The sequence below is a fragment of the Lampris incognitus genome, chromosome 3 (assembly GCF_029633865.1).
Source record: "Lampris incognitus isolate fLamInc1 chromosome 3, fLamInc1.hap2, whole genome shotgun sequence".
NCBI lineage: Eukaryota > Metazoa > Chordata > Actinopteri > Lampriformes > Lampridae > Lampris > Lampris incognitus.
The window spans coordinates 26,122,311-26,150,066 of record NC_079213.1 but is presented as its reverse complement, the minus strand read 5'-3'; the positions used below and the strand labels follow the sequence as shown (position 1 = coordinate 26,150,066).

The 27,756-nt window shown below is 45.9% G+C and overlaps 4 protein-coding genes across 7 annotated transcripts in view; all 4 read left to right on the top strand.

Moving 5' to 3' along the window:
• Nucleotides 1–560: 560 nt before the first annotated feature.
• Nucleotides 561–2,108, top strand: si:ch211-214j24.14 (uncharacterized protein LOC559160 homolog). The gene is made up of 2 exons (XM_056276700.1): nucleotides 561–587; nucleotides 733–2,108. The coding sequence occupies exons 1-2, from the start codon at nucleotides 561–563 to the stop codon at nucleotides 1,654–1,656; spliced, it is 951 nt and encodes a 316-aa protein (XP_056132675.1). The 3' UTR covers nucleotides 1,657–2,108.
• A 7,592-nt stretch (nucleotides 2,109–9,700) lies between these two features.
• Nucleotides 9,701–13,061, top strand: spic (Spi-C transcription factor (Spi-1/PU.1 related)). 4 transcript variants are annotated; one of them, XM_056276513.1, is made up of 5 exons: nucleotides 9,701–9,824; nucleotides 10,000–10,087; nucleotides 10,309–10,430; nucleotides 10,591–10,693; nucleotides 11,202–13,061. In XM_056276513.1, the coding sequence occupies exons 1-5, from the start codon at nucleotides 9,786–9,788 to the stop codon at nucleotides 11,681–11,683; spliced, it is 834 nt and encodes a 277-aa protein (XP_056132488.1). In that variant the 5' UTR covers nucleotides 9,701–9,785; the 3' UTR covers nucleotides 11,684–13,061. The 4 variants fall into 4 exon arrangements, with proteins under 4 accessions (XP_056132488.1, XP_056132486.1, XP_056132487.1 ...); XM_056276511.1 differs by having other exon boundaries at nucleotides 10,591–10,732; XM_056276512.1 differs by having other exon boundaries at nucleotides 10,588–10,693.
• A 1,061-nt stretch (nucleotides 13,062–14,122) lies between these two features.
• spi2 (Spi-2 proto-oncogene) lies at nucleotides 14,123–15,933 on the top strand. The gene is made up of 5 exons (XM_056276699.1): nucleotides 14,123–14,170; nucleotides 14,423–14,507; nucleotides 14,597–14,676; nucleotides 14,846–14,996; nucleotides 15,490–15,933. The coding sequence occupies exons 1-5, from the start codon at nucleotides 14,123–14,125 to the stop codon at nucleotides 15,795–15,797; spliced, it is 672 nt and encodes a 223-aa protein (XP_056132674.1). The 3' UTR covers nucleotides 15,798–15,933.
• Nucleotides 15,934–18,920: 2,987 nt separating this feature from the next.
• The window catches only part of mybpc1 (myosin binding protein C1), a 40,833-nt gene continuing 31,997 nt past the window's right edge, over nucleotides 18,921–27,756 (top strand). Inside the window, exons 1-3 of the mRNA XM_056275768.1 lie at nucleotides 18,921–18,942; nucleotides 24,487–24,513; nucleotides 26,177–26,248. Coding sequence (XP_056131743.1) covers nucleotides 18,921–18,942; nucleotides 24,487–24,513; nucleotides 26,177–26,248 — 121 coding nt within the window. The remainder of the gene's footprint in view (nucleotides 18,943–24,486; nucleotides 24,514–26,176; nucleotides 26,249–27,756) is intronic.

The window sequence follows — 27,756 nt, the reverse complement described above, 5'->3', positions numbered from 1 at the left end:
TGGGGGGGAAAAGGGGGCAACCACCCCCCAAAAAAAACTTCGTTCCTACGAGTCAACTGAACACAAACGTCAGACATGTTTCAACAAGTCCAATTCAACCCAACTATCCAAACCACGAGTTGATTACTCAAAATGTCCAATAAATATTATCGATATTATTATCAATGCTTGTCTGAGGACAACCCAAAGAACGAGGTCAAGCACATTGCTGAGCTACTTCCGGTTCAGCTGGCGGGGATGAGCAGCCTATACTTACCCTAGTTCAGTAAGAAACAGGATCTAATGTTAAATCTCCTGTGGTAATATTAAGGGGGCTAAACACAGAAACCCACTTCAACAAACCAAGACTGAGAAACCTTCTTTGACCATCTCTGCTCCCCTTTTCCTGCATTCAACGAGCCTGATGTTCTCTCTGGTAGTATCAGCCGTGAATAAACAATCCAACTAGTTCAACAGAGAAGTCATAGATAATAAGAAATCATGTTCAAGATGTTTTCTTGTCATTGTTGTTTACTCGCCCCATAAGACGCCGTTTTAAAGCTGTGTCTCATGGTGGCCCCATGTCCAAAATCTCCAAAGTGAGGCCAGTGAGTAAAATCACATCATGACCAATACGCACAACGGCACAAACTACAAAAATAAGATCCAGGTGGTTTGAAATAACAGAGCTGTTTTTTAATGTGAAACTTGGATTTGCCCTGTGTTTATTTTGACATTTTCTACTCTCTAAAGCAGCCAGCCGTCATTCTGGAGAGAACGGCCCCAGCTGAGTCCAGCAGGGAGGAGGGAGGCGATGGTTCCCTGTCTGAGGCCGAACAGAAACTGAAGCCCCTCAGTGCCGGTCCTGTTACCTCGCCTCTGATCCCGAAGGAGAGCCCCGGGCGCTGGCAAAGCGAGAGCCTGCTGGCGGAGTCGTGGTCCACGATGGGTGACGTGGACCCCGAGGACAGCAAGAGCCTAGACAGCAATGAGGGTGCCGCTCTGGGCGGGGAGGAAAACAACTCCTCCCTCTCCGACATGGTCCATCTGGAGCCAGAGGAGGTGGAAATGCTGGAGGAGGCTGAGCAAGCAGCAGCTGAGGTGAGAGAGGAGGAAGATGAAGAGGAGGAGGAAGATGAGCTGCAGACCAGTGTGTTGAGTGTGTTGGGTGGGGAAAAAGAGCTAGCAGAGCTCAGGGAAGAGCTGCGAGGCCTCCATGCCCCGCAGACTGAGGAGCTCCTTGTGCTAGCAGAGGAGGCTTGTGCTGTGAAGAAGCCTGTAGAGTTCATGCATGTCGTTCCCCCGATGGCCCTGCCACCCCTCCCTATCGTACGGCTGCAGCCACCCTCCACCACATCCACGCCGGTCCCTTCTGTCACTTCCCCTGAAGTAGAACCTCCCTATCCCACACAGGAGCTCCACCCGCCCCCGGTCCTGGCACCGGTGGAAGTCTCGGCACCCTTGGTTGACAGCCAAACTCTCAACCAGTCCAAATTCTCACAGACGGCTCCAACCTCAGGGGAAGTTACGGCATCACAGGCAGAAACAGAGAAGACAAACACGTCTAGCAAACCAGCTGGCTCCCCAGAGCTGCCGGCGCTTTTCTGCGGAGGAGCCGCTCTGGTGGCGGTCGTGGGAGTAGTGGCTTACGGTGCTATAGTCTACTGCAAAAAGTAGAAAACCTCTCGCTCTCTCTGAAGTGGCATCATGCTCTCAACCCAGATTGTTTTATAACCTCTTTGATTCCACATCTCTGATTTCTGAATTTTACTGTCTGATGTTCTTTGTATAATTGTTTGTAGTTATTAGTAGGAACATTAAAATCAATTATTCAGCTGCTTACTGTGCTACCTTGGCTCGCACCAGAGCTTAAGACCTTTGTTTCCTCCATGCCCATCCATCACACAAGTTAACAAGAGTTAAAAAGTCCTCAAAGTTTGAACTTCTGTTTTATTTCTTCATTTTACTGTTTTTTATCCTTCTCACATTATAGAGCGACATCATGGACTAGAAGGGCCTCGTCCAATGGTAAACCCCTCTGGTACACCTAACAACACACTACCATAGAGATATACTAACACTCAGTCGTTATACATGGATCACTGTGGGGACAGTGCAGGAGATATACAAAGTTTGAATATTATTGCAGGGTTACTATTGTTGTAGAACTACATCTGAATTGCACAGCAAAAGTCCTGGAGTTTTAGCATATTATCTTTCTACAACTCTGACTGTGCTTAACCTCCACTAATTTCTACAATGGCATGATAAAAAAGGTCTATGACTACCGTTTGTGTTTCCAACCAATTAATGCTTCAAACAAAGTTAATTTTCTTGCCAAAGTCAGTCTATTTTGATTTTATGGCTAACATAGTTAATAATTTACCCAAACACATTACAATTCATTCTGTTGCATTATTTTATGTTATTGCTGCATATACAGTAAGAAGAGGGAGCAATTGTGTATTGGGTTGGCAGACTGCCCTTAAACCAGAGGACCCTGCCCAGATTTAAAGAAACAAGTAAAGCCTATTTCACTTTTGTGAGTTTGCTACCATCTTAAGGTGAAAAACCATCTATAAGTGCTGGGCTGATTTTAGGACCAAGTGACGTAATCATAGCAGGATAAACACAGCTGCATATAATAACATCGATGATGGTCTGTTTAATTTAGATGTGCTAATGAGCAACCATTGACAAAATTATTGACTGTGGTCCATTGTCCATCGTCATACCTAAATGAAATAGACCTGCCATTAATGTTATTAGCTGTAGCTGTAGTTATCCTGCTATGCCTACATCACTTGAGGTGTGTCCAGAATCATTCCCTCATTCACTATTCCCTATACCCTATATATGAAACGCTACGTAGGGCAATCAATAGGAAGTAATGAATAGAGATGTCGAACACTGCTGAATCATGATTTTTTTGGCTTCTCCCCGTGTCACGCAGTATTTGACAGTGAAAAAAAATGTACGACCAGAGCGGAGAGGAGGCTAAGCATGAAGTAGTGTACATGCATTGGACCCTACAATTTCAGTTGCACCGTGGAAGTTTTTATTTGAGAGTGAATAAATGTTATATCTACATTTTGGAAATCAAATAAAATGGAGGAAGGTGAATCTAATGCACTATGTAGCAAATAGGGAGTGACTTTGAACACAGCTTTGTTTTCAAGCTCAGCCCAGCACTTACAGATCGTTTTTCACCTTTGGACAATATCAAACTCACAAAAGTGGTATAGGATTTAGTTTAGCTCTTAAAGCCCTTTATGTCAGCAAGCTTTCACCCTTCTGAGGTGCCCTTGAGCAGCATCTCTCCCAGCACTTTGCTCTGCCGTTCTTGCGGAGGGGCCAAGACAGAAGAGAGTTGGCCTACAAGCTGATCAAAAATGTACCACCAAAGAAAGGAAACGAAACACGGCAAGGAAATAAAAACGCAGACAGATGAGCAGACCATACAGCAGAGGCTCAAGGAAGCATTTTGAATCGTTGGCTATCATTAATCCATGGTTTAAAAGTATGTATGAAAGGTTTAACTGTTGTCTCTCACTGTGGGCCCAGGCGCGTAGATGATACGTGTGTCTGGTGTTCCTGGCCTGCCCACTGCTGGTTAGGAGGCACCACTGCAGTGGCTTACCGCAATATGAATAGTGCCACTGCCCATGAAACTAGTACCAAATCAGTCATATAGATGGAAAGGAAATCCTGCTGCAGTTGGAAAGTGGTTGGCCCAAAGAAATAAGGGAGATTGTAGATACACTATATGAACTTTTTCCAGTATTCATATCTTAGTTTGAAAGCAAGAAACAGCACTGAGTCACGTTAAACTAGAAACCCTATTCCCGCTGTATACAAAAGTTGGCTCTGCGTTATTAATTCACTTATACATAAAGGCACACATGACTTATAATAGATTAACTCAATATCAAGATAACATTTTTATTCTACCCAATTGCTAGGGAAACTTGTGTTGATGAATCAAATAGTTATACATTTACATATCAAAACGTTGTGGGGGGGGGGCAAAAAAATCCAAAATCATAGCTGAGCAGTGTGAGTCATCTCTGGGCATCCGTATTTTTCCGATACTAAGACAGCAGTCAAGCCTGAGCAAACATGATGTCACACACACACACACACACACACACACACACACACACACACACACACACACACACCATGGTTTTGTAATCTGTGGCTTCATCATCACGTTGCCTGATACACGAATGTGTGCCACGGGGTTTAAAAACTTCTTGATTTTCATTGAGTGCCTGTAAATAAAGAAGTAGAATAGAGGCTGGCTGTGTTGCGGTTACACTGCCGTTCCCCCATTGGTGTCAACATACACAAAGCTATTGAATCGAGAAGGGGAAGGAAAGTGCTTCTTTGTTTGCAAAGATAAAGATCCAGCATGCCAGCTCTGCCAGAAATCGTCAACACCTTCAGCTGAACCCTCCCTCCCTCTCTCTTCTGTCTATCCTACATCGCCCAACACACACACACACACACACACACACACACACACACACACACACACACACACACACACACACACACAACACCACCACCACCACCACCACCACAACATACCTCAACATATGGACATATTGCACATGATACCAGAATAACAAATTCTTATTTAAAATCTCCAAATGAGCCCAACAGATCTACGATGCTAAAGGTAGCCCAGTGTGGGTGGACCCGATCAACCATAATAGATTATATTTCATATACACTGATGAGCCAAAACATCATGACCACTCACAGGTGAACCGAATAATGTTGATCCTCTCCAAAGAAGGGCACATATGTCAAGGTCTGGGTAGATAAAATGGTAAGCGAACAATCAGATCTTGTAGTCAACGTGTTGGAGAAATGGGCAGGAGTAAAGACCTGAGAGACTTTGACAAGGGCCAAGTTATTATGGCCAGACGACTGGGTCAGAGCATCTCTGAAATGGCAAGGCTTGTGGGGTGCTCCTGGTCAGCAGTGGTGAGTACCTACCGACTGTGATCCAAGGAGAAAGAAACCACAAACTGGTGACAGGGTGTTAGGGGCCCAAGGCTCATCGATGTGTGAGGGCAACGAAGGCTGTCCCGTCTGGTCCGGACCGACAGAAGGTCTACTGTGGCACAAGTCACAGAACATTTTAATGATGGTTACAGGGGGAATGTGTCACAACACAGTGTATCGCACCCTGCTGTGTATGGGGCTGTGTAGCCGCAGACCGGTCAGAGTGCCCATGATGACCCCTGTCCACCATCGAAAGCGCCTACAATGGGCACATGAGCCATGAGCGTCGGAACTGGACCTGGGAGCAGTGGAAGAAGGTCACCTGGTCCGATGAGTCCCATTTTCTGTTACATTATGTGGATGGCTGTGTACATGTGTGTTGTTTACCTGGGGAAGTGATGACACCAGGATGCACTGTGGGGAGATGACAAGCCGGAGAAGGCAGTGTGATGCTCTGAGCAATGTTCTGCTGGGAAACCCTGGGTCCGGTCATTCATGTGGACATCAATTTGACACGTGCCACCTACCTAAACATCGTTGCAGACCAGGTACACCCCTTCATGGCAATGGTATTCCCTTATGGCAGTGGCCTCTTTCAGCAGGATAATGCGCCCTGCCACACTGCACACATTGTTTAGGGATGGTTTGAGGAACATGATGAAGTGTGCAAAGTGTTGCTCTGGCCTCCATATTCTCCAGATTTCAATCCAACTGAACATCTGTGGGATGTGCTGGACCGACAAGTCCGATCCACAGCGGCTCCACCTCGCAACTTACAAGACTTGAAGGATCCGCTGCTAATGTTTTGGTGCCAGATACACAGAGGACACCTTCAGGGGTCTTGTAGAGTCCATCCCTCGGGGGACCAACAGCTTATTAGACACGTGGTCATAATGTTTTGGCTCATTGGCGTGTTCGATTCTCATACTACAATAGGTGATTATAAATGATGATTACATCATATAACTAAGAATTCATTGATTAAAGAAGTAGTCGACACATATTAACTCCCGACAACAGAAATGCACCTCCGGTAAAAGAGGCCGATCGCACAAATGAAGCACTTTGCACCTAGTGGTGTGAGACCAGATATCCGCTGGCAAATCTTTCAGAACACGACAAACACGGCATGAAATTGTTTTATCTAAGAACATGCAAGTGTACCTAAACATACACCTCTGCCCTAACCCGAAGGACCAATTAGAGGCTTAATGAGGAATATTAGACCCTGCATTCCACAATGAAGCCTCTCGGGGTGTTGTTTCAGCCAGGGCGTTGTGGTTGTTAATTTATGGAGTCCATCTGACAGGGGTTTCACCATGAATGGGGAGAGGGAAAGACGGAGAGGGAAAAAGGAGATAGGTTGTGGTTCTGCGTTTTTATCAGCACACTGCACAGACAGGAAAAGCACACACACACACACACACACACACACACGCACACACACACACACGCACGCACGCACACACACACATGCTGGCTAAGCAAAGCCTGAAAACGTTGCCCTCACAATGCCATATTTGTACACTAATTAGAATAAGCCAAAATAAATGACCGAAGAATAACGATATAATGACTCATTATGAAAATAATAAGTGCCGCTGTATCTGCCTGGACGGACATATTCAGGTGAGTTGATTTCCAGCTCTTATAACTAGCTGTAATCTGTGCATCCTCGTCTCTTTGTGTTCCTAAACTTTTCCCCTCAACACCTATTTGATGGTGACCAACGCCGCAGTCACATTTAACTAAGCTGAAAGGGGAACTTCAAGAGCGAGTCTGTTAAAACTGTACGGCCATGACAAATGAGCTTCTCAGAAAGCTGCTGTTTATTTGAAGAGGGCGTCGGCCTCACTAGCCAGGCACGGGTCTGCGTTCGACGGGGCTCATGTCACTATTAACCATTAACTTTTACAAGCACACGTACCTCCTTAACCTGCACTCCCAGCAAGGGTCCAATTACGGCAGAGAGACAGAGAGAGAGACAGACAGAATCAGAGAGAGACAGACAGACAGAAACAGAGAGACAGACAGACAGACAGCAAGAGTGAGAGCGAGACAGACAGACAGAATCAGAGAGACAGATAGATAGACAGAATCAGTGACAGACAGAATCAGAGCGAGAGAGAGACAGACAGCCATACAGACAGACAGAGAGAGCGAGACAGAAAGAGAGAGAGATAGACAGAGACAGATGGACAGACAGAGAGAGAGAGAACGAGACAGATAGACAGAATCAGCACGAGAGAGACAGACAGACAGACAGACAGACAGACAGACAGACAGACAAACAGAGACAGCAGCGAGAGAGAGAGAGAGAGAGAGAGAGAGCGAGAGCGAGAGAGAGATGGAAATTACATGGGCTGGACAGACAGACAGACAGACAGACAGACAGACAGACAGACAGACAGACAGACAGACAGACAGACAGACAGACAGACAGACAGACAGACAGATAGATAGATAGATAGATAGATAGATAGATAGATAGATAGATAGATAGATAGATAGATAGATAGATAGATAGATAGATAGATAGATAGATAGATAGATAGATAGAGACAGAAAGACAGACGATAGATAGATAGATAGATAGATAGATAGATAGATAGATAGATAGATAGATAGATAGATAGATAGATAGATAGATAGATAGATAGATAGATAGATAGATAGATAGATAGATAGATAGATAGATAGATAGATAGATAGATAGATAGATAGATAGATAGATAGATAGAGATAGACAGATGGACAGAGACAGACAGACAGATAGATAGATAGATAGATAGATAGATAGATAGATAGATAGATAGATAGATAGATAGATAGATAGATAGATAGATAGATAGATAGATAGATAGATAGATAGATAGAGACAGAAAGACAGACAGATAGATAGATAGATAGATAGATAGATAGATAGATAGATAGATAGATAGATAGATAGATAGATAGATAGATAGATAGATAGATAGATAGATAGATAGATAGATAGATAGATAGATAGAGATAGACAGATGGACAGAGACAGACAGACAGATAGATAGATAGATAGATAGATAGATAGATAGATAGATAGATAGATAGATAGATAGATAGATAGATAGATAGATAGATAGATAGATAGATAGATAGATAGATAGATAGATAGATAGATAGATAGATAGATAGATAGATAGATAGATAGATAGAGATAGACAGATGGACAGAGACAGACAGATAGATAGGTAGATAGAGACAGACAGACAGACAGACAGACAGACAGACAGACAGACAGACAGATAGACAGATAGACAGATAGATAGATAGATAGATAGATAGATAGATAGATAGATAGATAGATAGATAGATAGATAGATAGATAGATAGATAGATAGATAGATAGATAGATAGATAGATATTTGCTCATTCAGAACGGCATCATTGACCATGTCTTGCGTTTCATAAAACGTTAGGCAGGACTCAACATGAAACCCTGAGAGGTGGTGCTGGCACATCCCCACATCAGTTTTCGTTCATGAATAAATGATTTGCAGCGACCGAAAATAATATCATATGGAAATGAGAGGACAATAATAGGAGGTAAAGTAGATTTATATTTACCCTCATCTGACAGTCTTATCTGCAAACAGTGCGAGAGAGGAGACGAGCGCTCAGCCCGATTGGCCGGGGTTTATATTAACCATAAGCGGGGGACGCCAATGAGCCACAGCATCCTGCCCAAAAACACAGCGGATCTTCTGGTGCCCCGCAAATGATCCTCCATGACGTAGACACTGTGCACGGAAACAGATGAGTCAAAGTGATGAAAAGGTGGAGAGAATGTTTTCATTTCACTTGTTTTTGCAAGTAAACAAAATACCAAAACACGCAGTAAAAAGTCCCCCTTGACAAATTAAACAAGTAAACAAATCAAAATTTCTAAAGACCAGATTTAGAAATTCAATCTGAAATGTCTCCAAATTAACGTCCCAACTGCAATTTTAATCATTATAAAAAGAATAAATGTTCTTGATGCCGTCGATAGTTTTTTTTGGCAATAGAGAGATCAACGTGCAAAAAAAAGAGGTAATAATTTGAATTATTTCGTATTTTTTAAAATGTCAAGCTTTTGTGATGCCTGCGAATAGCTGTGGAAATGTGCTAACGGTTGGCCGCTTTACTACCGGTAATAAAAGGGCACTGTGCTAAACAGCTATGAGTAAACAATCTGAAGCGTATTACTCTTAATAAGTAAATCCTGCTCGAGGTTTATTGAAATTGCATTGCTCCAGTTGCACAACATCACACACGGGCCGACCACAGGGTTATGTTAAGACAGCAAAACATGCAAATATGGCCATCAAACCCAGGTCGGGCTGAAAATAAACCCCGAAGGCCTTAACTCTGTGCGGTCACATTTCAACTTACAGTAAACGGCATCACAAAAGACCATTTATTACAAATGTGTATTTTAGATAACTATCTCCCCCAGGTATGCAAATCTTTGGGGCACCGAGTGATGTTCCTGGGCTGCAGAGGCAATAGAAGAAGGTTTGTTGTTTGGAGATTGTGATCTCCATACTGTGACAGTGTGATGGTCAGACCACTCTATCTGATCCGTTCATCCAAAAAAAAAAAAAAAGAGAAGTGTGGAGCTGCATTGTGACGTTGCCACATTTAAATCACCTGGCCTCTCCGCTTGTTCATTTTGGACATACGGTGAGCAGGTATTAGAGGTCGGTGACATGTATATATACGTACGCACCTGCACAAGTCCGAGCTTCACTTGACCTCTTTGGCGAGCAATGGCCTTGGCCGAGGACATCGCTCAATCCTACAAGATGGTGAGTCATGAGGATGCTTCCATTAATCAATCATTCACTTGATTTATCTGCAGTTTGTGAATGTGGGCAACATTCACCCCTAACGAGAAAGATGTGCATGGTGCACTGCTTTTCAACTAGTTGCGGTAGAATGAATAATATATATTTTTTCCCATACCTGCCGCTCCACTCCAAGACTTCCTTGGACAACGACATCAACCAGCATTTCCAGGACGCCATCGATGTGATTCAGCAGCACTCGGATAATTCGTTCTGCGGTCAAGGTAAATCTCCCACAGCACGCTCAAGACAGGCTCTCCAAACGACATCGCCCGTCCAAGGCGCGCCAAAATATGACCGTGAATATGAAACAGGATACAGCAAAAGTCCCGTCAACTTTATCGTACTTTAATCTTTTTTTTAATCCCTTCTTACCATAACATGACAAAGCGTGATAAGTGTATCAATGTCTGAATTTGATGAGTATTTTTTTGCCCCCATCCAGATTATAACTACTATGAGACTCTGGGTCCCCAGCAGCCTCCTGTGTGTCAGATCTCCTGCTGCCTCATCACACACCCATCAGACGTACCCACCACCCCCGTGTGCGACTGGAACGACATAACTGTAAGTTGTGTACAAAGAGCAAGAGCCCATGACTGTATGCATGTGTGTATGCATGTGTGTGTGTGTGTGTGTGTGTGTGTGTGTGTGTGTGTGTGTGTGTGTGTGATGCAGAAAAAAAAAACTGAAGATTTGTGACTCACCAAGGTTCGTTTTCCAGCAGCAGCTGTGGCCTCAGGTCATTCCCGACGTCTCCTTGTGTCACCCGGTGTCAGTGGAGACCCCTCAGTTCTACTCAGTCTTACCTGTACAGAAGAACAACAAAGGTGATCACATTTTTCATCACCCACGTACACGATGTGCAGGTAAAAAAAAAGTTATTTAAGTTAAACTCACTGAATGAACTTGTATTATCTCAAAGTAGTGTTGCCATGTGAATCTGACACTGCCATGACATCACCTTTACATCCACAATGCTTCAGTCAGCCTGCTAAAAGCGGTGGGTCTTTTTTTTCTCAAAATGTGGAGCTTTTTATTTCGAGCACAGGATGCCTTCTGCAAGCCGGCCTTGGAGCTATTGTAGGCTACGAACACACTATAGTGTACTGAAATGCTAAAACGTGTAATTTAGTGGAAGGATTGCCAAGTTATGGATATTACAGGCTCCAAGACACCAGATAGTAGTGACTATGAGCTTTCTCGTTCCTAAGATAACTGCTGCTTGGTTTCACTGAACAAGTTGGACTTTTCATCATTCCAGTTCCTGTCATTATCAACTCCCATGAAGTTCAAAGTCCCCCCCCCCCTCACCTCTCAATGCTTGGTTCGCCCCAGGTCGCAAGAAGCTGCGCCTCTACGAATACCTGCACGAAGCCCTGAATGACCCCAACATGGGGGACTCCATCCAGTGGACGGACAGCGGCAGCGGGACCTTCCACTTCGTCTCCAAGAACAAGGAGAAGCTGGCGGAGTGCTGGGGGCAGCGCAAGGGCAACCGCAAGACCATGACCTACCAGAAGATGGCCCGGGCGTTGCGCAACTACAGCCGCACGGGCGAGATCATCAAGGTGCGCCGCAAACTCACCTACCAGTTCAATCCCGTGATCCTCCAGCGGCTCGGCGCCGCCAAACTCTCCAGGCACGCGGCCGCCCACGCCGCGCACGAGGCGGCTCGGGCGCCGCAGAACGTGCCGCCCGAGCAGAGCTGCTACGGCGCCACCCTGCCGGACTGGCCCAGCTGGTACGGACATTACCCTCCGCATGAGCACTACGAGCTGAGCAGCGGCTTCACGGCGCACGGCGTCCCAAAGGCGTGATCCTAGAGGGGGGCTTGACAAAGTGAAAACGAGAGCACACGTTCAGAAACACAGCGCTGCCAAACAAAACAAAACAAACAAAATACACCTTGTCAATGGATTTTATCTTGTTCTATGTCTCATAATGTTTATTTTAAGATATTGCTTTACACTGGTAGGTGATATTGCTTGTGTGAACAGAGTGTACTTGTTTCCTGATTGTTTTAGGGAATTCTCACGAAATAGGAAATCAAATCTAAAAAGAAACCCGATGTAAGATAATCTTCCTTTCTTTTTTTTGTTGGAGTAAATAAGGTCTATCACCAGAAACAAGCGCACTTTCTTGAAACAGTCAATAATATCTGCCAGTGTGGCGAGAACAGCTTCCCAGCAGTAGCTTGGAGGAGGTATCGCGAGACTTAAGACGGGATCACATCCTCTGATCGGCCCAGACGCCGTAAAACTTTAATATCCGTGGTTTGCAGGAGACAAGGGGGTTGATGGGAGAGCTGTACATAGTTCGCTATTATTAAAATGACGAATTGCTTCTGTTCATACTTGCTGATAAAACCAGTGGTTGATTTGTAAAAAACAAAACAAAAGTGGGGTGGTGGGGTCCGGTGGACGGTGCGCAGAGGTGCTTCAGAAAACACCACCACCACCTTTGAACGGTAAACAGGCTCCACATATCCAAGAGTTCTTACACCAAGGGTGTGTTTGGGACGCTTTTGATGATAGGCAGAAGTCCCCATACAGTCGAGGGCAAAACTACCGTTGTACAAATCGGTAATATCGATAACTAATCGATAATCAATTTCTTGATAAGTACTAATGATCCTCGATTAAGATATATCACACAGCACTGTTAACCCAGCGGGGATGGGAAGGGAGAATGGCAGTTTTACAATGACGTGTTTTGGTCTGTTTTATAACAACGGGGGGGGGGTGCCATCCATCCCCCTGTATCCCCCCTCAAATCCACCCCTGGGTACAAGTATTCAGTGTATACACCACGTCTGTGTTGCTCCAGGAGATCAACCAAATGATGTAATGGCACGTAACTACACTGAAAAAGGAGGGGGGGGGCTGTACAATTTACAAAAATGCAGTTCGTATTTAAGACATGATTCATAAGTAAATAAAGTCGTTCATAAGCATAAATACATTATTTTCAGAAAACATAACTTCAATACGTGCAACCGATGTACATAATTTTTTTAAATGTAAAGCCAACACTTTTTTTTAGTGTACTGTCCATTCTGTAGTGGAGGGTAAGCATTGTTAACAAAGTAGAAACACTAGTGATGTTCTTTATTTGCTGTGTACCAGTAAGCATGTTTCTGTTTTACTGTACGTGATTTGTCGGACTTTGGAGTGTCCCCACATAAACAGTGAATCAATCTGCGTGCCGTCATCCTTCCTTGATGTTGCTCATGTGATGAAACAGAAGTGCTAATCTTACAGCGTGTACTCTCATCCTGACCATCCTCCTGATGGGTCTGAGGGAAATGAAGACATAGTGATCTCATTCACAAGCCCGATAATCGGCACGGCTCAGGAGGTAGAGCGGTTCGATCCCCGGCTCCTCCAGAGAGCGTGCCGAAGCGGCCTTGAACAAGACACTGAACCCCCCCTAACTGCTCCTGATGAGCAGGTTGGTGCCTTGCATGGCAGCCTCCACCGTCAGTGTGTGAATGGGTGAATGTGAGGTGTACACTGTAAAGTGCTTTGAGTGGTCGGTAGACTGGAAAAGTGCCGTATAAATGCAGTCCATTTACCATTTTACCATCCAAGCCTGACAGAACAGGGTAAATAATGACTCTATAGCACTGTTTCCTCGACAAATATCCCAACAGCCAGACCACCAAGTATAAAGACATACCACACTAGCAACACATGTAAATATTTTCAGTGATATTTTTGAGGGATTCGTATTGTTTTTACATAGTTTATCGATAAATGTGTGCTGTTTTTTTTTCTCTTACAATTTCTCAAGCTGCTCGTTCTCCTTACATTAACAATAATTCAATCTACACTCCCTCATCACTGCTAGACTTTTCCAACATAATGAAATAAAATCCAAACCCCAGCACTCTCACCCTTATTGCCCTTTGGATTTGCCTAAATCGGAAAAAAAAGAAGAGGCGAAACCCTACCATCGAGTTGTGCCGAATAGGCTCGATGGACGTGAGGGACTATAATGCATGAAGGTGGCCTTGCTCAACTTTAGCAAAAAAACCCAAAACAAAACATCACAACAACATAAAACGTTAGACACACATCTCTATGGGGGGTGGGCTATGATAGAAGTTATGCTTTCCCTGCAGAGGCGGCCTCATGTGCAGCCAGCCTGCAGGCCTGTCTTATCTCGCTGAGCGGGGAGGATGTGGTCAGTGCTGTGAGAGTGGGCTGACATGGCGGTGGGCTCTGTGGGATGCTGGCCATTGTTTTTGTGAGACAATGGCAGAAAAAGTCTGGTGTCGAGGAGAAAGCCCAGACGCCAGGAGGGTATAATAAGAGTCTGCGTGTCCCATCCTCCGTGTAGTTTGTCTCAAGACTCGGCTCGGCGTAAAACGAAGGAGGCCAAAATCTGCAAGGATTGTACTGCGTCAGAGTGAGCGCCACACAATGATGGTAAAGCGGAAACCCTATCCCAACCATGACCTTTTCAGTATAACTGTGACTTTTGTCTGTAAACTAATCAGTTGGCAGACATATTGACAGTTGTTTCTACTGAAAACCGATGCTCCTTTTCAACAGGATTCTTTCCAGGAGAACCAGTCTGATTTGGAGGTGATCTTGGACTTCCTAGAGGAGTACTACAGGCAGAGCTATCCTGCAGATGGTAGGGGCAAAAACTGGCTCCTTAACAAGGAAATCATAACGACATTCCGTTACCATTTCAGCTTCAGCATCCACTTTTTGCCTTTCCAGCGGATGATGTCAACTGGATGAGAAGTGCTCCTGTCGAGGAGCCATCTTGTGAGCAGGGCTGGATCGGCTGTGAACCACCTGTAAATATCTTTGTATGCTTGTTTTGGACCTATTTCCCACCCGATTTCAAACATTATTGCATGAATTTTGAGCAGAGAGATGTGAATGATTTATGTGCAGGGACCTCACTGACGCAGTTTATTCGATATTTTGCCCTCTGGTTTCCTCATTTTGACTATTTCCGTGAAGATCCCCGCACCTGTCCTGCAACCGGTGCTGTCCCAAGATGCCACCGGGACGCCCAGCCAAAACACTGGCACATTGTCTGCATGTGGCTCACAGCCACACCTTTTACCTGCAGGGCAACCATCCACACACCACACCACAGCGGCCAGGGCAGGTGAGTTCTCCTTTTTTGGGGGGTCATTGGATACTGTTAATGGTCTAGTTGATAGCTCGGGGGTAAACAATACCATGAGAGCAAATAACAGTCCTTCCTCTTACTGTAAAGCGACAATGGAGCCAAGCGTTTTACATACCAACCAGTTAGCCATAATGTTTAAAACTACACCCTCATGGCATGTGTTGACCACCACCACCACCATCACCGCAATTTTTACGAGAATTTTTTGAGGAAATGGTTAGCTCTGCACTTATCTAAAATGCTGTTGAGTGGGACACGGCCAGTTGCGGTGTCCTAGGTCTTACACCACCTGAGCTGGATCGTCTTTTTAAGCTCTCATTTAAATCTGCTGACAATCTTTACCTGCAGATCTAAAGTACAGATGGAGATTTTGTGAAATCATAAAATTGAACACCTTCTGTTAGTTATTTTACATCATGAGACAGCTGGCGTGCTTCTCATCCCTCCTCTGTGCCCCCTGTGACTGCAGGTAGGAAGCTGCGCCTCTTTCACTTTCTGTTTGAGATGTTGGAGGACCCATGCATGGCCCACTGTGTGTTCTGGGTGCCAGCTGCTGCTGGGGTGTTTCAGTTCTCATCCAGGAACAAGGACCAGGTGGCAGCGCTCTGGGGACAGAGGAAAGGCAACAAGAGGCCGATGACTTACCAGAAGATGTCCCGGGCCCTGAGGAACTACGCCCACTCCGGGGAGATTTTCAAGGTGAAGAAGAAGCTCACCTACCAGTTCAGCCGGGACACCCTGAGGTCCCTGCAGCAGTGCCGTCAAAGACATTTGTGATGTCAACCAGATTTAGCATAGCTTGTGCTTCTTCATGTAAGACCATATGATCTGCCTTCCTAATTTTTGTAAGACTGTTAAATGTTCCTCTCTTGCTGAATAACTCTCTTTAAGAATCCAAGAAGCCTTTGGAGCCTTTATATCGACTTCAGACTACTTTCTATCAACACATTAGCCAGCGTGCTGCTCTGTTTCTTATGGATAGTCAAACAAAACAGAACCGTCACCTGTGAGTAGCTTTTACTGCTTATGTCTCATTTTGTTGTTCAGATAATAAAAACATATTTTCCTAGAGTGCAATAGTTTGGACTATTCATGGTGCCAACAAATCATTTAGTGAGTCAGCTCCCTTGTTGTCTAATGTCAAAACTCATCTTTCATATCAAGTATTTGATACTAGCTACAACTAGCACATCCACAACTAACTCTAAAAGGTTGTGTGTGTGGCCTGCTTTATCCATCTGGTCCTAATAGAAACAAATAAATATGAGATTTCCTTTCTCGAGGGGGAACATGTACATGATTTTAGGACTGAATGAAAGTGCGATGCAGCTAGTTCAGCACAACTTCCATCCATCCATTATCCAAACCGCTTATCCTGCTCTTGGGCAGCAGGCAGGGTGACACTCTGGACAGGCCGCCAATCCATCACAGGGCCGACACACACACACACACACACACACACACACACACACACACACACACACACACACACACACACACACACACACACACACACACACACACAGTCACACCTAGGGACAATTTTTTTAGTATGGCCGATTCATCTGACCTACATGTCTTTGGATTGTGGGAGGAAACCGGAGCACCCGCAGGAAACCCACACAGACACGGGGAGAACATGCAAACGCCACACAGAGGACGACCCGGGACGACCCTCAAGGTTGGACTACCCCGGGGCTCGAACCCAGGACCTTCTAGTTGTGAGGCGACCTCGCTAACCACTGAAAATAACAACTCCCAATGGGAATCCAAAATTGTTTTGTGGAAGCAACTCGACATACATTTGAGCTGTGTTCTCTTTTCTTGTCCTGCTCCTATCTAAAAAAAAAAAGAAGAAGCAAATGTGTGACAGCTCTGTGCTAACATCTATTGTCACACAAAGACACCATCTCCACCACAGAGAACCGAGTCCTACTGAGGCCAAATGTACCGTGCTGGTGGGCGTGGCTTGGGAGGGGAACCGGTTTTGACGCCCCTCTGAAACCAGAAGGTGTCAGTCTAATGCCTCTCAGTGCCCCCAGTATCTTTTTTCCCCCCTGCCTTGTGTGACCTCACAGCTGAATCACCTCTGTAATGTGAACTCCTGCCCAGCCCAGGCAATTCAAAATGGTTTTGTGTTCTCTTTGTAGCGGACCCACATGATACTTCCCTAAGCCTAGCATTTACTGCTGGAGCCCACTCTGAGTTATAAATGGGCTAGCTGAGCTATAGCTGTCTGTTACCAAGAAAGGCCACATACTTCAAAATGTATTATGAAAGCAGCCACATAAATTGGAGAGCATGTTCTTAATGGAAGGCTTCCGCATCATTCACAGACGCCATGTGGACTCTGCGGTGAACGCTGATCTTATCGCAAGTCACAGTGATGCATTTCAAAGGTTTCACTGTGTCCCTTCGGCTGGTTGACATAAGTTCTCCCTGACAGTTGTTTGCGGCATACATCCTTGGACAGGCAGCACGTTCGACTAGCAATTGCGGGTTTGGTTGCTCACTGAGATTGCGGAGAGACTGATATTTTAAGTCTCCTGACACTGGCTTTGGACTCCACACGTGAGGCCTCAATGTGCGGGTTAAAGGGAACCAAGCAGGCTGCTCCTTATAAATCCAGCAGCTTTAAGCCTCGTTGAGCGGGCTCCTTGTGACCTTATCATAGACCAGAATTGATTTATCACACGTCTCTGACAGGCTAAAGAGAATAATTAAGGAGCACAGCAACCACCACACCAATTGCAGAATTCGCTATCTAACCGTCTCTGTGTGTCAGACATGTCAAATGTCAAGGTTTATGATAGCTTTCTAAGTATAGGCCATATAACCATTGCTCAGGCATCTTTCCAGTGTTTACTGGCCAGGCTGGAAAGCCTACTGTTCTTGGACAGCATTCCCCCTGGATTAAGCATATCTGACATTTTGGCATCAAGTCTCTGTTTGCCTTAACTTTTTTATTTTTTTTTACAATGAATCCATAAAGTCAGTAATTATGATGTGGGGTTATGACTGGGTTATTAAGGGCTCTTACATCAGCCTCACAGGCATGATGTGACTCTCTTTTTTTTATGTCCTACTTCCTGGTTTATCTATCTAACCGGACTCTACCCGTGTTACCTCATCCTATAGTGCATGTTTAACGCCTCTGCCTCTGTGTGAATGTCGCCTGACGTCGCATTCACAGATGTGCCGCTACTCAGAAAATACTTTGCAAACTAGCGGGGGTCAAACAGGCGACGGTATATAAAGCAGTTGCACGAAGTTTATGATGCAACAATGAATACGACGAACTGTAATTTGATTTCCGATGATCTGTAGGATTTGAAATTTCTGAAAATTTCAAAATGTATATTTTGTTCCATTAATTCCCCTAATTAGGCTAATATAAGACGGTCACGTGACTTCAAGAATGCGTAGTAATGCTTGGGTACCTAATCTCCCCTTGTTTAAGCCAGCCATCCAGCACCATATTAGAAGCGTAGGGGTGCAAGTTGAGCCCAAACTGGCATAGGCGGTGGTGGGTAAGGGACATTGATGCTACATTGATGGTAGGATGGAGCTGTGCTGTCCACTGCAGAGAGGAGGGGCATGACACCTCTCTATATAAGGCCTGGGAGCCAGTCCCCCCCAGATCTCTCACCGTCCCTCCTCTCCTCCCTCTGCTGAGATTTCCATACCGTATCCCTGTGCCCTCCTCATCTCCCATCACTTTGGTCCAAGGGTCCCAGAGGTTTTTCTGCTCGTACCCCATCATAATCATCATCATTCATCTCCCTCCTGGACTGAAGGCTCCTTATACACCATACCTGGCCTCTCATACAGTTGCGCCGGTCTGAAGGTACCTCCTGCACTTTTTCATCCCCTGACGCTTATCTTGGGACCCGGCTCAAGATGCCTGAGCCCACAAAGAAAGGTAGGAGTACCAGCGAGGTCCTCGCCAACGATGGGAATTGCATGTTGCCTCATGTAATTCAACTACTGCAAGTAACAACCATGATAGTGGGGGCAAATACATGTGAAAAATTGCCGCAACAGCATGTTTTGGTTAAGTTAATGACCACTAATACTGAGATTAAGTTTAATATTCTCAAATATGATGGATGGTGTATTGCATCACAATATGTTTGTAATATATGCTTAATCAAATAGCAAAGTTTCCATTTGATATGTGGCCTTTTATGGTCCTTGTTTGAGATAGCGAGGTTACATGCTCAGTGGAGCCTGAACCCAGTATTTTGAGAAACCTGTTGTTGCTTGCCAGCTTGTTCAAAGAAGTTCTGAAAGTGACTTTGACAATGGTATTGTATTACCGATGCGTGCATATTTCTACCATGGCAGGGGAAAGAGAAGACTTAGGGGTGAATGAATCAATACTGTAATTGTTGTCAGGGTTAGGGTGATGAATTGTGCTGGTGGAGAGTGACACGATGATGAAGTGCGCCGGAGGAATGCTGAGGCATGTTTGTTGCTTGGTCCTCGGACGAGCTGAACTCTGGTGAAAGAGATGATGCAATTTGGAGGAACTGTCCCAGGGTCATATCATGATAAGACAACTTGTCCTTGGTGGGGGGTGTCTTCGTCACTGACTGATGAAAGTTGAGCAGGAATGGCCATTTTGTTATTTTGGCAGATGGGGACAACAAAGAGGCTCCCCCTCGGACCCGCCCATAATGATTCAAGTCCATATTCAACCATAACGAGTATCTAAACACTTCCCCTGCCACGCCCTTACTTTGGAATTTTTCCTGATCAGCGTAACGTCGGTCATCTGTACCATCATGTCCATCAACATTCGCCTTTTCAGACCTCCCATGTCTGTCATTACATTATAATATGACTTGCCTCCTCCATTAGTTCTGCTCTTTGGGGAGTTTGCAGGGGACAGACAAGTCCATGTAGAGGAAAACATCCATTTTGTTTGTCACTTCGACATCTTGGAGGTGGGCAGATAGGAGTTTCTTTATGAAACCTTCACGGGCCAGCGGATTTCAGGGCTGTCCCATAACAGTTCCTCACATCTGAGATGTGACACGCGTATGTATGTATGCTAACATACACGCCAACTTCCCCAACACACATATTCAGCCTTTCACTGAGCGAATCCTCCCCTGCTTCTGGACAATGGGGATTTCCTTGACGGAATGGGAAGGATTTCCACGATAGCTTTCATAGAAGCTGTTTCAAACAGACAGCCGCAAGCGCCAAAATCCCGACCATTCACTTCACTACTCGGCTTTTAGCCCGGTTTACATTAGGTCCATATTGCTATGCCATTTGGAGTTGTGGGTACAATACCTCGATTTTCAACAGGAGTTTTGTGATAGCCAGAGACAGCTTAGGTATCAAGATGGGCTGAGGCTCATTACCAAAGGGGATTTGTGCAGATGGCCTCTATCATAAGTCATCTCTGTGTATTACATTTTAGTGTTGTACTACAGACCCCACTTGTCCTCACCCCCCCCCCCCACACACACACAAATTCTTGAACTTCTATCTTTGTGAGGACGCCACTTTGGGCCTCATTCATCAATCGTTCATACATACAAATTTGTTCTTGCACACCCCTGGAATTTTTTTAGCCCTTAAGTTTGTCTCAGAGACGAGTGTCGAACCTGGATAACCCCTGAATTTAGACACCAATTGTGTAACACATGTCTTTGCAAGCCTGGGTGATTGCTCGTTGCAAGAGGTAGATGATAGATGTTAGGGGGAAGGAATTACAAATAACCATCAGGCTTTTTGCTTCTGCCTGAGAGCTAGAAAAATTCCATGCGTGTGTGTGTGTAAGAACAAATTTGTACTTACGAACGATTGATTGACTACACTTATTCCCTAGCCCTTAAATCTAACCTTAACCATCAGAACTACATGCCCAAATACAACCTAATCCTAATTCTAATCTTAACCCTAAAACCAAGGCCTAACCCTAAAATAGACTCGTAAGAAGGCGAGGACTGGCCAAAATGCCCTCACTCTGATTGTTAAAAACTCAAACTGTCCTTGCAAAGACAGAAGTACAAGAACACACACACACACACACACACACACACACACGCACACATTATTTTTCCACTGTCATAAGCATCAACGATCCCTCTCTGAGACAAATCTGCAGAGAAGGGAAGGCAGCGGATTCCGGGCTGCTACAAACACTCTCCATAAATAACCACAGTGTCCAGAACAGCAGATAAATGAGGGCTGAAAAGTATTGTTCTTTAAATGACACCACCACCACCACCACCCACCCCCCCAACAGCTGAGGAGGAGGAGGAGGCCCATGTTGTTTTAGACACTGGGCACTCAAGCCTTTAAAAAGTCGTATGACGGATGACTGATCGGCTGAGTCGCCCGTGAATCTCCTGGGACTGGGATTCCTGTCCCTGGAATAGTTCAGAATGAGTGCACTTTTAATCCAGATCTCTTTTCCCTCCGTCACTTTCTCTCTCTCTCTCTCTCTCTCTCTCTCTCTCTCTCTCTCTCTCTCTCTCTCTCTCTCTCTCTCTCTCTCTCTCTCTCTCTCTCTCTCTCTCTCTCTCTCTCTCTCTCTCTCTCTCTCTCTCTCTCTCTCTCTCTCCACTCCTTGTGCTGTACACCAGTACCAACATCTCTCTTCAAGCTGGATGAAGCCCTTGGAGGGCACCCCATCGACCCAGCTAACCTTTGACCCCTCTGGGCACAACCCCCCCTTCCTGCATGCTGCCAATCCGCTGCCCACTTGTGGTAGCCCGTATGCAAAGTCTTGGGTTTCAACTCGCAGAAAGCTCCGTGTCCTCACCTTGGGGATATTTACTGCCCCTGATGCTTCCTCACCCCGACCCCCAGCCAGGTTCCTGTCTTCTCACTCTGTCACCTTATGTTGCAGAATACCACACCATAAATCAACCCCCATGAGTACACAACACCAGGGAGCCCATTGACAGCTCATTACCAGCCAACTAAAGTGTCAATCTTCACCTACTTTCAGTCAATGCTGCAACAGTCCCTCTCCTGTCCATCGCTCTCTCGCTTTTCATAGGTATAATCTCTGAGAAAAAGAGAGAGAGAGAGACAGACAGACAGACAGATAGACAGAGAAAGAGAGAGAGAGCGTGTGAGAGAGAACAAAGAATCACAGCAAGGGCGAGCATGGTATCATTAATGAGGGTTCATCTTCATTAAAGCACTGGAGGGTCTATATTGGGAAAATGGAGCTGCTGGCAGTTTGGCTCACACTGGAGCCTGTATGAGCCCCCCCTCTGTCTACACGCCAGCAGGAGCAACAGCTGAAAATACCTGCAGCCCAGTCAGCTGCACTGGGAGTCCTCCGAGGTAAAACAATACCTTTCTCCACTCTCATTATCTCGGTGGGGGTGAGACAGAGAGAGAGACAGGGAGAGAGCGAGAGAGAGAAAGAGAGATAGAGAGACGACGCTCATTCTCGGGGGGGGGGGGGTATGATGTGACCCTTTAGGATTCTGGCCCAGCCGCCAGTAACACGTTTTTCAGTGAGCTGCGATCTCGTCTAATTTTGACCAGGAATGTCCGGGGGGGAATCATTACAATGTGGAGGGATATCGGGATCTCAGCAGCGCCAGGGAGATCTGAGCTGGTCTGCAGTTCCTTGTAATTGTCAAAGAGCACAGAGTTAGGACAACAGTATTGATAGACCAGCCACAGGTGGAGGTGAGAAACTAAAGGTTGACCCTCTGCTTTTCCTTAATGGCAAAGATACATAAAAATGACTCTCGGTTCTTATTAGACACTATTTGCCATTGTACATGCATACAATGAAATTCGTCCTCTGCATTTAATCCATCCTATGCTAGGAGCAGTGGGCAGCTGCCACCAACTCCAGTTCTCCTTTCCTGTTGCCTTGGTCAGGGGCACGGGCAGGAGTATTAACCCTAACATATCTGTGATGGTGGGATGAAACGCAGCCGTGCTAACCACTGGGCAACCAGGCTGCCCGGTGCCGCCCGGTCTCAGGCGTTTGCTTGACTTTCGGAAAGTGACTTCAAACGTAGCGGCGAGTCTTTGCAGAGGCTTGGTACTGATAATTCCCATCATTCCTCCGAGGCATTAACAAAAGACCCATCCCGACTTGCGCAGAGCTCACTGACATGCCTGAAGAATTACTTGACTGATACGACAACGCTCCTCACAATGTGAAGACTACAACCTGACAGGCTGGAATGTGTGATGACAAGAAGGTTGTCCGGTTTCATTGTGGCCAAACACACAGTGCTAATCCCGCTAGTCAACTTCACTCTCTCCTTCCTGTACCTCGTCGTACGTTGCACTGAATGTAATTGTGACTGCGAAGCCCTCTGGTATTAAATATTTAGGGCTATACAAATAAATCTGACTTGACTTGACTGCCTTTTTTCTGGACATTTCTGATTCCAGAGCAGTGCTGGACGACATGAAATCTGTTAATTTCACAATTATCACAGGGAATTTTACATTGAAACATGATCTCTGCTTACATATGCAAAATTCCCATCCATCCATCCATCCATCCATCCATCCATCCATCATCTAAACCGCTTACCCTGCTTTCAGGGTCGCGGGGATGCTGGAGCCTATCCCAGCAGTCATTGGGCGGCAGGCGGGGAGACACCCTGGACAGGCCGCCAGGCCATCACAGGGCACAAAAAACAACAACAAAAAACAACCCCCCCCATGTTTAAGAAAAAAATACATCATGATATGACATATATCCAGATTTCACTGCGATACAATACCATTGAGATGATAAAACCCATTATCCATTTAATTGTGAAGCACATTTTTGCATAAGCAAAACATAATTTTCTCATCATTGTGCTTGAGTAAAGCAGTATGGCTGACATCACAGTCTGGAAAAAGTCTGATTTTTAGCAGGCTTATAACGCTGCATGCATGTCATCAGAGGTTAATTTGTTTAACTAATCTAAGGAAAGAGACTGGGGGACAAAAACTGCTGCAGATGCTGCACAGTTGAAAGTACTGCATGTTCAGTGCTCCTTCGTGGACAAACTGACCTCCTTCGTTACTGCGCTCTACTAACCCATTAATAAACCACGGGGGGTTCTGTTTTCCGACCCTGCATGTGCATGCCAGGAGATGTATGGATGCTTTGATGTGCTGAGTCTTGTAATAGGTCTAGAATTTAGCATCCATATTGGCTTCTGCCCGTGCCCCCGCCACCAGCTTGAACCGTCTAGACGGTGCAGAGTTCAAACAAATGGCGTGTCATAGGTGCCCCCACCATAATGAGTTAAGACTCCATGGTGTCTGCACATGTGGAGCCAGCCTTCTCACCATGGAGAAGATATGGCTCGGTGATGAGTGAATGTCAACAGAGCGAGTGGACGTGTGCTTTGGTCAAAACTGATTGTTTCGGAGTTGGTGATAAAGAGCCTTGCTGCTTTCCAGTCAGGGTGTTTCAAAACATGTCTTCTGACACTGATTTTGTTTCCGTCTTTTGTTTTTCTAGACGAGACACCCAATGGCCGACCAGAAGGTGAGTGAACAGTGACAACAACCTTACGTCACCTTATGACCTAAGAAAGCCATGGCTGTGCGATGTAGGCACAGAGATACTCCAAAAGTAGGGGCGTCCAGGTAGCGTAGTAGTCTATTCTGTTGCCTGCTAACATGGGGATCGTCGGTTCAAATCCCCGTGTTACCTCCAGCTTGGTCAGGCATCCCTACAGACACGATTGGCCGTGTCTACGGGTGGGAAGCCGGATGTGGATATGTGTCCTGGTTGCTGCACTAGCACCTCCTCTGGTCGGTCGGGGCGCCTGTTCAGGGGGGAGGGGGAACTGGGGGGGGGGGCATAGCGTGATCTTCCCACGCACTACGTCCTCCTGGCGACCTCACTGTCAGGTGAAAAGAAGCAGCTGGCGACTTCACATGTATCGTAGGAGACATGTGGTAGTCTGCAGCCCTCCCCGGGTCAGCAGAGGGGCTGGAGCAGCGACCGGGACACCTCGGAGGAGTGGGATAATTGGCTGGATACAATTAGAAGAGAGAGAAAAAGAAATACACCAAAAGTAATGAAGCATTGTTTCTAGATCTAATCAGATGATGCAAGAGTGAGGGCGAAGCGTGTGAAATGGGGAGAGAAATACTCATATATTGGAAGGAAAGGATACCTCCGCCAGGGCGTAAACATGAGCGCAAGCAGCACTTAGATATAGCCTGGCTGTATATACATATCTGATATGACCATCAAGGCCCCAAACTCGGTGTGAATTTGCAAACACAGGTGCATAAGAGTGTAAATATGGAGCCAATACTCGGCAATAGCATCATGCTGCTGTGGCACAGGGTGGTCCGCCGTGATGACCGAGCGGTCAGACCTCTCTCTCTCTCTCTCTCTCTCTCTCTCTCTCTCTCTCTCTCTCTCTCTCTCATTCGGCCGTTCGCCCAGCTGATCCCTATCTGTTGATTCAGCTAATGCCTCTGCCCTCCCATATGACCGAGGCGCTGGCATGCCGTTGGCTGTCTGCCAGCAGTGGCGTTTGACCTTGGAAGAGATGGCAGCATCTCGGGGCCTCGGCTTGGTCAGGCGGAGAGTTCAGCTTGGAAAGTCCGTCCAAAGTTGACTGCGGGAAGCCATCCGATGATATTTACTTGATGAATGCCTACTATTTCCTGAAAAGTGCAGTTAAGCCATGGGGCTGGAGTTTAAATTCAGTTTATTTTGTTGTCAGGGGTACAGAAGCAGTTTGAAATAGACGATCTCAAGGATAATTTTGTTCATGTATGTTGTCATATTGAAATATTGACATTGTTTCTTGTCTGTTCAGTCCCCTCTTCTCAAGGAAAGAGGCCTGCCTGCCTTATAATATGTTATTTCTGTGTTTGTCCCAGTATTGTTGACTGAGTGAATGGGGGAAGAGGTCAAATTGGGATGGGGGTGTGTACACATATCCACTGTATGGATTTGTGTATGCTGCTGTGGGTGCGTGTGTGCGTTGCCAGATGAGCGTGTCGGTATTTGTATTTCTTTGTATGTGTTCGTAAGCGTCTCTGTCCATTTGTGCGTTTGTTGGCATTGGTGTTGAGTGTGTGTGAGTGTGTGTGTTGGTGAGAAGCTATGTAGACTGCTGAAGCTTTTCTGCTATAAAAAAAAAGGGCAGCTGTTCCATCCACCGCTATATTTGTCACATGCTCAGAAAGTGTTGCGCCTGAAAATAATGGTGTCCCGCCCCTACCTGAGATATCTCTGGAGATTTCTCCACCCCCAGGTGGGTAGCCCTACCCCGGCCACCTCCCACCATTCCCCCCACCCTCCACCACTTTCCCACCCATCTTTCTTCCACAGTGTGTTGATTTTTTTTTTTGTGCAAATCAAACTTACATCACGAGTTTGTTTTGTGTGTACCATCACTGGTTTGGGTTTTATTTACCCCCCACCCCAACCACCACCACCACCACCACCCCGGGAAGCCTGCAACTACACTTTTCTTGTCTAGGTATGTTTGCACAACACATCGCCCGCACCCCCGTAAAGCAGCCGTGAGCTTGCCTGGATGCTTTCGGCGCTGTCACTGCATCAGCCCGTGGCTTACTTCCTTCTTGTGTCAGTGTATGAGGCCCCTGAAAAAGACCAGTGAGTCGTCCACACCGGAAGCGCAGTGGGAACGGGGAAGCCGGGTTTTACTGACTCTATTGGCTTTATCTTATTTACTTATTTATTTATTTATTTTTTAAGCCGTGCTGTCGGCAAACTCGGCCTACAACACAGAGAGCGTGTATGCCAATGTGTCCTAGACAGTGGAGTTCAGATTCTCCGCCTGCAAAGGCAATCTTTATTGATTATCAGGAACTGCGTATAATAACTTTGTCCTTCGGATGGACTTATCATAAGCGTTGTTATATATTATTATATATTTTTTGGACTCTATTGGCTTTAGTCAATGAATATTTTAATACGATAATTCAGAATGTGGTGTTTTTTTCTCAGTTGTTTTACAGGAAAGATATTTTTTCATTGGAGTCACATAACTGTGAAAGTAAATGATGTATCGTCAGGTAAACTTACAAACACGCTGAGTTAGTACAACCCTGCTTCTATGAGCTCTGCTGACTATAGATATGCCATGGCCAGACAGATCTGCCATTGATATCAACCTGCACATACCACAGTTAAGAATATCACAGCACTGAAGGGTGTCCGGGTGGCGTGGCGGTCTATTCCGTTGCCTACCAACACGGGGATCTCCGGTTCGAATCCCCGTGTTACCTCCGGCTTGGTCGGGCGTCCCTGCAGACACAATTGGTCATGTCTGCGGGTGGGAAGCCGGATGTGGGTGTGCCCTGGTCGCTGCACTAGCGCCTCCTCTGGTCAGTTGGGACGCCTGTCCGGGGGGGGGGTAGCGTGATCCTCCTATGCTCTACGTCCCCCTGGTGAAACTCCTCACTGTCAGGTGAAAAGAAGCGGCTGGCGACTCCACATGTATCAGAGGAGGCATGTGGTAGTCTGCAGCCCTCCCCGGATCGGCAGAGACAGGGATGGCTCAGAAGAGTGGGGTAATTGGCCAGGTATAATTGGGGAGAAAAAGGGGGGGAGAATATCACAGCACTGGACACCATTCAGTGCCTCTTCTTAGGCCTACGAACCAGCTTTATTTCAAGGTCTTTATCCTACGCGATCACACAGCCCATCTCTCTGGTCACCGGCTATCTATGGGCACCTCATACTGCATGAAGAAGCGGTGTCTTGTGAGGCTGCCTGTGTTTGTGCTCGAGGCTT

What these genes read in the sequence shown, in the direction of transcription:
- spic (XM_056276510.1), top strand. Translation starts at nt 9,786, where the DNA reads ATGGCCTTGGCCGAGGACATCGCTCAATCCTACAAGATG. An exon ending in GCGACTGGAACGACATAACT is followed by an intron (nt 10,431 to 10,587) that starts GTAAGTTGTGTA and finishes TTCGTTTTCCAG; the next exon opens with CAGCAGCTGTGGCCTCAGGT. An exon ending in CCCACGTACACGATGTGCAG is followed by an intron (nt 10,733 to 11,201) that starts GTAAAAAAAAAG and finishes GGTTCGCCCCAG; the next exon opens with GTCGCAAGAAGCTGCGCCTC.
- si:ch211-214j24.14 (XM_056276700.1), top strand. Translation starts at nt 561, where the DNA reads ATGTCCAAAATCTCCAAAGTGAGGCCA. An exon ending in AAATCTCCAAAGTGAGGCCA is followed by an intron (nt 588 to 732) that starts GTGAGTAAAATC and finishes TACTCTCTAAAG; the next exon opens with CAGCCAGCCGTCATTCTGGA.
- spi2 (XM_056276699.1), top strand. Translation starts at nt 14,123, where the DNA reads ATGGCAGAAAAAGTCTGGTGTCGAGGAGAAAGCCCAGACGCCAGGAGG. An exon ending in AAAGCCCAGACGCCAGGAGG is followed by an intron (nt 14,171 to 14,422) that starts GTATAATAAGAG and finishes CCTTTTCAACAG; the next exon opens with GATTCTTTCCAGGAGAACCA. An exon ending in GCAGAGCTATCCTGCAGATG is followed by an intron (nt 14,508 to 14,596) that starts GTAGGGGCAAAA and finishes TTGCCTTTCCAG; the next exon opens with CGGATGATGTCAACTGGATG.